Below are 10247 nucleotides of genomic sequence, written 5' to 3' on the forward strand. Positions count from 1 at the left end.
AGCGCGCAGCAGATGTTTTATTTTTTTTAAATTATTAGGCATACAGAGACTAGTCATGCATCAAAGCAAAAATAATCAAAAAAAGGAATTTTGCATAGGCGCATTCTATGGCGTGGCGTTTGGTAAATGGCACGTTGGACGTTGATATTGACTTTTACGAAAACCGTGGGGTTTTCCCCACTTTCCTGCGGAGAAGCTCCGCACCGCGTCCGACGGTCTGCTCTCTAGCGATGCTCAAACGATGGTTAGAAATTCCATCGTCAACGATGGGACGAATTTTCTTATAAAAGGATGCCCTCTGGCTTCCCCAAGATCAAAATCATCCCACTCAACAACACTCAAATCCAATCAACACTTTCAACCCTTCGGTTCTAAACCTCATCAACAACAAATCATGCAGTTCAAGACTCTCATCGTTGCCCTCGTTGCACCCGCTGTCCTGGCCCTCGCTGCCAGTGCCAACCCTGTCCCAGCCAACGCTGTGGCCGCTGCCTCCGAGATCAACAGCGCTGACTCCCTCGTGAACCTTGAGAGGAGAAGGTGTCCCCGCAAGACCTGCGACCCCAACAACGTTGCCAACAAACTCTGCTTTGGCAAGAAGAACTGCGGTGAGGACGGTCCCTGCGTCTCCTGCTGCCTCGCTTTCTGCATTTAGATCTCGTAAGTAGTGTGTTTTTCAACTACATCTTTTGATGGAAAAAGACAACTAACATTACTGTATCAGTGTCCAACTACACATGGATTTGGAAAAATAGTCAGATTTACAGATAGTCATATATTGTTTATAAATATTAATATGTTGAATGTTTTGCTCGTCCAAGTCTGCGTCCAAACTGAAGATTGCTTATGTTATCCATTGCTGGGGCTTTGTCAGCTGGGATGTTTTTGGACCAAGTGGCAATGCCAGCGTCGCGAATCTTTCAACGATTTCTTTGAGCAAACTTCAACAGCCCATCATCTTCCGATGAACAATATCCGCCCAAACCATCTGATTGCAGTCCCCTTCCTCCTGGGTGGCGCATGGAGCCTATTAGCTCCAGGGCATATGCTGGCGATGAGCACTACATCCGACTTTTATCCTCCCAATCCCCAAACCACTGAAGAAAAAAGAACCGTCCGTGCATCAAAGTTCCTCGCGCGCGGCTTTGGATCTCAAGCTCTGATATGCGCAACATGTTTGCTCACCATGCAGCCTACTCGGCTGTTTTACAGAGCATATGGTTTTTCTCTTGTACCATTTTTGATATTTGATTATTTGGCGGTTAAGAGTCGGGCTTTGACGGTTGTGGGAGGTGCTTTGGATTTTGTTGGGAATGTAGCAATGTTGGGACTCTGTTGGTGGGGTTGGTCGCTTTGAGAATTGCTCGTTTCATATCGTCAGTTTTGTGGTGTTGTCAATGAGTACAAGGTTGAGGACAGGTTGAATATAAGGACTTGTACAATCGAGAGGTCCTGCACACGGGTGGACATTGAACTTGAACCATTCAATATATCCGTACCTTTGTTGGGCATATCATGTTAAGCAACGTCCACTTGGCATTTGATATGCAACTTCCAATATGAAATGACCAACTTCCTTCTTTCACCTGACATAACGTTTTGTACGGCCAATGTCCGCTGAGTAAACGTTGAAGCGAGACGTACTTGTACAATCTGCTGAGCGGGTCCAATCTAGCAGATCGCAAAAAGTATAAAACATGAGAGCAGTGCTACTCGATGGGTGTTCGACGCGGCTCGAAACCAACGACCGAAAACGCTTTATCTAGCAAGCTCTCCCGTGGATTCATAACAACCTTCACCTGTGTTTAAACGGTGTCCTAATCCTCCTCGTTCTTCGTATTCAAACGTAAATCACATCCAACACTGTCATTCGCGCATAATGCCGCCCATTTGCAGAAAAGTAAAAGTTGCCTCTATCTCAAAGCAACCTGCACTGATCTTGCCAGCCGAACGTAAGGCAGACACACTTTTGCACACTATAACATATGCCATGGAACTTTAATGTTATCATTTTGTTTATTCTCAATGTTTACCGTACCGTAGTCTATTTCAGGTAATACAGAGCCCCCCAGGCTGGATTTGTCAATAAGGGTCAAAAACCCCCTCTATCTAACCCCTCCTCTACGAATCAAGTCACTTGGATGTCTGTTTCATCAACAGGCTATATCAAAGATGGGTATTCCTACACAACGGGAAAACGATTGATGAAAAATGGCGTCACAATACAATTAGGTTCTTGTAAAAGCCACCATGTCTGGCAATACAAAGCATATCTATCAATACCCTCAATGTACAATGTATTTTTTGGTAAGTATTTTGAGGCGATGAATAGGTATATTAGGTAAAATATCCCCAAAATATATTCCGTGTTGTAGCCCCCCAATTGCATATAAATAAATTCCCTTACATCTACACGGCTGTGGTTTGGTGAGATGGATGGACCGCTTGGTACAAAAAACAGTGTCTGATCTAGCTTGTTTTTTTGATTGTTCCAAAATTAGGTTGACACTGGTCTACATCCGGCAGAATACTTTGCAGTTATGCGAGTTTGGTCGAGCCCCCAAAAAAAACCTTTACATAGGCTTATTACCAACAACTGGTCGACACGCCCGACTCGTCTGCTTTTGCGGTTCTTGTCGACTAGCTTGAGATGGATAACACAACTATAACAGAGTGGATAGGCCTCCCTGTATACCGTCCGGCCGATCGGCTTCGACTTGTTCATCTTTGGATATCCGTCGTTTTACACTTTGGTTGTGTTGGGTTGGCGGCTTTCAATTGTGTTCTCTTTTGTCTGTATCCGGACTTGCGCAAGGGGGTTACTAGATGGCATAGCTGGATTGTATTTTCGATTTGTGTGGTTGATTTTTTCCTGTAAGTCTGTGTTTTGGGCAAAGAGTTGGGAACCTTTCCAGTAAGTAACACTGCTATTACAGAAATATCTTTCAACTCGGTGCAGTCATTGATCAACTCGCTGCTGGAGGATGGTAAGTTTGTTCGTTGAAAGTGCCAGTTTGAACTGATAGTTGACCGAGTTCTGACTGACTGACTGATGGAATATTATTCATCACCAACCCGAACCAATATAGGCGTTTGTCCGACACTTGGTGTCAGTTCCAAGGATTTACATCCGCTCTGTTCGGTTTCATGTCGTTCAACGGAGTTACAATGCTGACGAATGAGCGAACATATACCATTCTGTTGCGAAAGACCTGGACGGGCACGCACACGTTGATTGGGGTACTCTTATCCTATGGAAGTGCACTTATTTTGGCAGCTCTATACTTTTCTGGGGGAAATCGATATGCCTTGCAGGAGTCTGGAATTTATTGTAGCCCGGATTGTGAGTGCACTGCTAATTTGTTCATGTCCGCCAACAAACTAGTCGTAAAATTAACTGGAATTTTCGCTGCTAGACGGCGCTATCCTCCGTCCTCAGCCGCATCCGACTGTCAATAGAGTAGTCAGCTACTTCCTAGGTGTCATCGCATTTGTCACCTATACCAATATGATATGCACCTACCTCGCAATCTGGATAACTGTCCGAAAAACTGCCCGAAAATTGGAACGAGTCATAAAGATCAATGCGCCCCGGGACAAGAATGTCGCCAAAAGTGACGGAGTGGCACCTATAAGCCAGGATCAGAATGCCCTCGCAACCCTCTCTTCAAAGTCAAACGTTCCTATTGACAAGGAAGAAGAAGAGGATTCAAGACGATATGAGATCCGTGCTGGCGGAGGAGCCAGCGGACAACCGCAATCCGGGTCCCAAAAGGAGTCATCCGGAAACGATTCCAGTGACGCAGGAAATAAATTCATGTCGAAAAAGAGAATGACTTTGGAAACAGGTTGCGTATTTGTAGACCCGATCATCTAAAATTCCACTTTGAGAACTAATCTCTGAATTTTCACAGCCATTGCAATGAAAAGCGCCATTATGATTGGCTGCTACGTACTCACCTTTATTGCCACTTCCACCAAAATTATCTATTCGGGAGCTCGTGCAGAACCCATTTCTCGGGAGTGGGACATGATAGCAGCTCTTTTGGCTGTATCTCCAGGTACGAGACTTTCTTAACTTGATTGCCACCTTGGCACCATAGCTTACCAATGACATTATCAGGTATTGTCAACCCGCTGTGCAACGATATCATGGATGTACGATGGAGACGAGCAAGTCTGAGCATGCTAGCGGCCATTAGGAGAATACCAGGAAGATTATTGGGCACTCAAGAGCAGTTAGCGGAAACCAAGGAACCGATACCGACATCGACAAATGTCAGCAGCAGATATTTAGTTCCGGCTGGCGCGAGCCCAAATTGATACGAGAGAGATAGATCACAGCCATTATACAGACAATCTTTGCCTGTAACATAGTACCTTTACGTCGCTCAAATTAAACATCTGCATGGTGGGAACAGGCTCAGGTTGCTATTATAGCATAGAATAAATAAGCAATAACTCTTGATATTGGTTCCACCGTCGTTAGCCCAGCAACTGCGGACTAAACCGACAATTAGATTACCTTATCCTTTGGCATGTAACTTGCATTTTCGAAAGACTACATGAACAGGTGAAGGTCCATCACTTTACCTCAAGCACAGCCAATGACCATGCACTTCATTATCTGGGAACACTCCCTGTCCTGGATATAAGCTGCATGTTTGTACAGAATACGCTAGTTCTGAAAAGTGCGGCAATAGCGTATCGCTGGACTACGTAGATCACATAACGATACCAATCGGCCCTAGTTGCTATTGAACTGAATGTGACATGCGCACTGCTGGTTACAGATACACTATTCGCTCTGCATCCCTTGAATATGTGCCGTTGGTATGTGCTGACGAAATCGCTCTATGTGCAAAGAAATGTAATTTGATAATTGGTGATCGAGCGCTGGATCATAAAAGCAGCGATTGGGACCAGTGATTGAATTGCGACATTCACAATTACCAACCACAGTTCCACATTTAAACGGTTCTCAAGATATTCATCAGTGAGAGAACGCATTTCATTGCGTGCGATTTTCATATTATTTTTTTTTCCATGTGTGAATTCCACATGGTTTTTCAAGTACAAATTCCGATAACGCAGCAAACGCGCGAAAGGTGGAAAAGCACATGGAAAGCCACATTCAGTTACTCTGGATCTTTTGCTTCCGATGGCCATACACACAAATTAATTCAAAGGGCAAGTGTGCGACAGTAAGAGACACTAGGGCTCAGAAACAACCTTTGCATGAATTGACGGATCTTGGCTTCATGAGCCAAGGATTTCGTTTTTATTTTTGTGAGTAAGGTTCAGCTATAGCTCTTCAAGGTGTGTCACTCTGCATCGTAGTCCCAATGTCTTGTACCCAGTATCTCCCTGCCATGGGCTCACAACTCCTCGGCCAGCTGTGGTTGTGGCATGATTCACAAAGCCACGAAAATGGCGATACTTTCCAAAATAACGTCAACAGACGCCTCCTTGGATCTAGCATAACTCCCCACATCTCGTTTGGACATGGCCGACAACCATCACCCATTTTTTTTTCGCGCTTTGGGATAGCAAAATATTGCAGAGTATGTTGCAAAGTACATACAGTCACGCACAGAAATTACTCTGCCTCTCTTTTACTGTGTTTTTAAAGCATGTAAAGCGAGTCTGTACTATGTAGAAAAGCTAGCCAGAGGTGCCAGATGTTAAAGATGCGTCAACACGTGGAGTTACGCTTTGTTCTAGCATGTTTAACGAACGTTCTTTTGGGGAACCGCTGAGATGGTTTTTCTCGTTGCAGTGTTCTTGGTCAAGTTGGTCATACAAACAGCAGATGCAAACCGAGCATTCGTGTCAACCGCGAAAGGCGGGCTGTGGAATGTGTTGTTGCCACCTGCACAAGTCCTCCATTGTTTTGCAGGCAATTGTTGGTTTTTAGGTTCTTACATAATAACTAACAAAATATTTAACAGATAACTATCCAGGGCCTTGTCCATTGCTCTTTTAGTTCTGCACGTTGCCCCATTCAATGGAACAGTTGCGTCGGCGTTCGTTGTCGTTTGGTTTGCCATTGTCTTTTTTCCAAGGGAATTCTAAGCTATACAAGAGCATGACCACATTAAAATGAAATACTTGCGCTGAAAAAAGCCGCATTTCATGATAGAAAAGTAATTAATTGACATACATTACAAGACAATGAGAAGAGAAAGTAAAAAAAGTGTTTTTCGTCTTTGGACAAGAGGGCGTCAAACGCGTTTCGAACCTCCGCATTCTTGTTCTCTGTTTGGGGGATCTTCAAGACTTTTGAACACTTATGGCGTTTTCTTCCACGGCGCTATACAATCATTGTATATGATCAAGTGTTTGAATACGGTCAAGGCCATGAATAATTAGTTTTACAGGACTTACCAGCCTTTGTTTTTGACGTACGTACAACAACAGTCACTGCCATTAAAGTTTGTATTGGGGTCTATTCACAAGAGAACCCCCAAAAGCCTCCCTTTTGAACTTAATTCAGTGAACCATCCTGGCACGACATACACAAACCCTTGTAGATGCGCAATGAATGACATTAACAAAAACCCCTAAAATAGAACCCTTACCCGTGTATCGCAGAGTGTGCAGAGTTGAGGGAAGAAAAAGGAACACTTAGGGGGGGGGGGGGGAAATCTTAACCCTGACACGGTTTGATGCTTAGCCTCGCGCCCTTTGCGGGTTGCTTTACCCCCCGCCCACATGATTGGTGTGCTATAGTGAGCAAACTAAACGATAGTTCCTTTCTTTACCCCCCCTTTCTTTTTTTTTTTTTCTTTTTGCCTTTCTTTACCAGGTCAACATTCACAATGTTCGAACAAGTCGTAGCTATTCATGCGGCCCATATTACCCTATTATTATTCTAGAGTGACCTTTTTCGTCGCTGATGACTTTCTTCCTTGCGCAAGGGTTAAAGGGCTTGCCCTTTTAAAAAAAACTTATACATATGTACGATTGTTTTTGACGAGCCCCGACGGTTTTTTTTTCAAACTGTCTCTGTTCTATCAGATACACACACATTCCCATCATGTCAACACGAACTCGTTTTGACGGTGAAGTAGAGTTGGTCTGGAATATCACCCACATCTCCTCCCTCGTCTCCATATTTCTCAGTTTGATCGGTGAAGTATACCTTTTTATTCACATAAGAAGGTACTTTATAGCAAGACGTCGCAATGGCCGCTATACGTCGCCATCACGAAGACCTCCAGCTGTTGTAGCCTTTGCTGCTGCGATCGCCATCTCCGACTTTTTGTTCAGTGTTCACCATGGGATTGATCACCTTCACAGTCTCATCACTGGTTACGTAGCCGATGGTGCCCTCTGTGAATGGCTCGGATTCGGCAGCTTGCTGGGATTAGACTCGACGGCAGTCTGGTCCTTTATGCTCGCTTTATACATGTCTTGCTTGGTGCTCTTTGGTATTCGCTTGGACGATAACGAACGAAAGGCCTGGACCTTCATGGCTCTGATAGGTTGGGGCGTACCTCTTGTAGCCGGCATCATTGTCTTGTGTCTGGGATTCGTGGACAATGCCGGAATGTTTTGCATGGTGAACCAAAAGGTTGCCTCTGTGGTCCTCAAGCCGGGTCTCTTTCTCTCAGTCTTTTTCTTCATTGCGCTCTCGTACATTGCCATCGCAGTTAAACTATCGATGCACGACCGTGTTCAAAGCTCGTTGTCAGCCGATGTAGATCAACATATCGGCAGTGACCCTTGCCGGGTTGCTCGTCAACAATCAAAACTGCAGACCAAAATCGGGTTACATCTGCTGCGCTTTACAGTAGTATACGTTCTACAGTTTCTGCCAGTTTGCGTCATCGTGTTCACGACGGCCCTAGGAGGGACCCCCAGTCTGACTCTCAACGTATTCGATAAGATACTGGCTAACGGAAACGGATGGATGAACGCAATCGCCTACCGACATTTTGCCATGAGAACGCAAGACGACAACAGCGCTTCATCTGAAGTTCCTACAAGAGACGCTGCTGGCAAATTGTCTACGAGGAACAACCCCACCATTGGAGCTACTCGTCTGTCAGAGGATCTTCTTGAACCCGTCCCCCCACCAAGAGTCACTTCGTATCCACATGATAAACGACTCCCCACACCCCCAAGCTCCCCCGAAGCGGTTCAGACCCCTCGTTCGGTTTTAAGCTTGCCTGTAAACGTTGAGCATGCGGACACCAAGCCCCTGTCCTAGTTGTGATTCGTTGACCTTGTAACACCGTATCCAATAGAGAGCGAAAAACGGCATCTGTCTAATTTTTTTTTCCTAGCATAGTTCCCTTGGCGCGTTGCGGTCAATCTTTTTTTTTAGTGTTTTGCTTGTAGGCAACTATTCCTAGTTTTAATATATACTTAATAACCGCAAATAATACGAAAGCTGTAAAGTCGATTGCAGCCTGTACTGCATAATTTTATGATTGTCCTCGTGAACAAGGTATGTAGCTGTTCAAGAGGTTTTGTCAAACACAGTAAGCTCTGTAACCAATCTACAGGAGCACACATTATACAAAATGGGATGCAACGTAACATATATTTACAAGTGAAAAATTATACATGATATTGTGGGGGTTTACTCAAAGTCTATCGGGAAAGTGGATGCTGGAGAGCAGATCCTGCCAATCTCCATTGCTCGGCCTCAGCAGCTAATCGAGCAGCATCATCAAGAACACGCATCCACTGCGCCATGTAAACATGTCGATCTAATGTTGGGATAGAGTTGGAGGAAAAGTCGGATGGGAATGAAGCTGCAGATGTTGGTTGTAGGTAGTCCTGTACATGATCCTGATCTTGCTCCTGGCCCGTTGATGGATGAAAAGACGGTTTAGAAGACCAAATGTCAGAGTATCGTTTGCGTAGAACGACCGTTTTGGGATTTGAAACAGTTAAAGCCGATCGAACTGAGCGTAGTTGTGGAGTAGATGTGGATACGACCATGACTCCATCTTGAGCCTTTCTGCACAGTGTACAATCACAAGATCCTGTCCATTTGTGAAGAATCGGATGCCGGTTGACTGAAACTTTTGAGTGTGGCACTGGAGATGCAGGCGGGGTGAGGAGGGCATGCGATTGGGACGTTGGGATGATGACTGGGGCCAACTTGGGACGAAGGGAGGGTGCTGTATTTTCCTTTTCTGCTACAATGACTGGACTCGTTGAAGGACCGTTGGGTGTCGTTCCCAAGTTTGCTCGTCTGCCTTGATCAAGAACAGGCACTGTTTCAGTATCGTCTTCATCTCGTGCATCCAAGAGCCAGTCATAGCGCCGGGAAACTGGCACGGGCGGTAGGAAGGTATTGGTTTGCATTTGAAAAATTAAGATGATACTTTTGATGATGAAAGGAAACGGCCCCCAATACAAGTATTAAGAAACTAGGAGAAGGAACGGAACAAAAGAAATATACACTGGCGCAAAGGGGGTTGACAAAGTGTTCTGTATTTATGAAGATTGGAACATTTTCTTTTTTTTCTTTTATGTGAAAACGACCAAGTCCAAAAAGCTCAACAACTATCTACGAGTGTTCAGTTGAAATGGAGAACCGATCGCCACCCTTTTCGATGATTGAATAGTGGCTGTTTGGACGAGAGCCTAAAAGATAGAGTTGATGTTTTTTTTTTTTGTTTTGGCGAACTTCAAAGTTGATATTAACAACAAGCGGTGAAATTGACTTTTTGTGTATTGGCCACGGTGGTGTGGGCCTGCAGGCGACGACCGCCGCGGCGGAACGCACACCGCGTCTTTCCAAATGGTAGGATGTTGCAGTCTGCCACTTGGCCCAAAAAAACTAGGAATAATTTGAAAACAAAAGCAAAAGGCCACTTCATTTCATTTTTTTTTTTGTTAATAAACTTTCAGATGGTTTTGACCACGTTGGGCCACGTTGAAAAGCACACGTTGCCATTTCAAGATGCCCATGTGGGTTGGAAAGCAAGGTTTTTTTATTTGATTTTTGAACGCCCAAAGACGAGGATTGCCACACTTGCAATTTATGAGGTCGCTGCTCAGGCTGACTCTAGTTACTACGGAGCATCTCTCGCACTTGACTTTTCATCGAACGATGTGCTCGGTGGCGGATCAAGCAAAGCATTCAACGGGAACCCCATATGATTCAGTACAATACATACAGTGCACTGCTAGCATATTTCACGGCATCTCCAACATCCATAAGGCAAATCTCTATTGGTTACCCAACTCCACTTTGTGAATATCTCAATGTTCGATTCAACTAG

The 10247-nt window shown here is 44.7% G+C and overlaps 4 protein-coding genes across 4 annotated transcripts; 3 read left to right on the top strand and 1 right to left on the bottom strand.

The window, feature by feature from the left end:
* Positions 1-147: 147 nt before the first annotated feature.
* Positions 148-820, top strand: SPPG_02537 (uncharacterized protein). The gene is made up of 2 exons (XM_016750822.1): positions 148-660; positions 725-820. Exon 1 carries the CDS (start codon positions 242-244, stop codon positions 653-655), a length of 414 nt encoding a protein of 137 aa, XP_016610073.1. The 5' UTR covers positions 148-241; the 3' UTR covers positions 656-660; positions 725-820.
* Positions 821-2441: 1621 nt separating this feature from the next.
* SPPG_02538 (uncharacterized protein) lies at positions 2442-4539 on the top strand. Its single transcript, XM_016750823.1, has 6 exons — positions 2442-2874; positions 2937-2987; positions 3090-3343; positions 3417-3848; positions 3915-4061; positions 4124-4539. Exons 1-6 carry the CDS (start codon positions 2651-2653, stop codon positions 4321-4323), a joined length of 1308 nt encoding a protein of 435 aa, XP_016610074.1. The 5' UTR covers positions 2442-2650; the 3' UTR covers positions 4324-4539.
* A 2248-nt stretch (positions 4540-6787) lies between these two features.
* On the top strand, positions 6788-9001 carry SPPG_02539 (uncharacterized protein). Its single transcript, XM_016750824.1, has 2 exons — positions 6788-8455; positions 8514-9001. Exon 1 carries the CDS (start codon positions 7040-7042, stop codon positions 8213-8215), a length of 1176 nt encoding a protein of 391 aa, XP_016610075.1. The 5' UTR covers positions 6788-7039; the 3' UTR covers positions 8216-8455; positions 8514-9001.
* Positions 8602-9324, bottom strand: SPPG_02540 (uncharacterized protein; the record flags this gene model as incomplete). The annotated part of the gene is made up of 1 exon (XM_016750825.1): positions 8602-9324. The coding sequence occupies one exon, from the start codon at positions 9322-9324 to the stop codon at positions 8602-8604; it is 723 nt and encodes a 240-aa protein (XP_016610076.1).
* Positions 9325-10247: the final 923 nt, after the last annotated feature.

This window comes from Spizellomyces punctatus (assembly GCF_000182565.1).
Source record: "Spizellomyces punctatus DAOM BR117 chromosome Unknown supercont1.4, whole genome shotgun sequence".
Classification (NCBI taxonomy): domain Eukaryota; kingdom Fungi; phylum Chytridiomycota; class Chytridiomycetes; order Spizellomycetales; family Spizellomycetaceae; genus Spizellomyces; species Spizellomyces punctatus.

Coding starts and splice junctions, on each gene's coding strand:
- SPPG_02537 (XM_016750822.1), top strand. CDS start 242: ATGGTTAGAAATTCCATCGTCAACGATGGGACGAATTTTCTTATAAAA.
- SPPG_02538 (XM_016750823.1), top strand. CDS start 2,651: ATGGATAACACAACTATAACAGAGTGGATAGGCCTCCCTGTATACCGT. Junction 3,344..3,416: donor AATTTATTGTAGCCCGGATT/GTGAGTGCACTG, acceptor TTTCGCTGCTAG/ACGGCGCTATCCTCCGTCCT. Junction 4,062..4,123: donor TCTTTTGGCTGTATCTCCAG/GTACGAGACTTT, acceptor TGACATTATCAG/GTATTGTCAACCCGCTGTGC.
- SPPG_02539 (XM_016750824.1), top strand. CDS start 7,040: ATGTCAACACGAACTCGTTTTGACGGTGAAGTAGAGTTGGTCTGGAAT.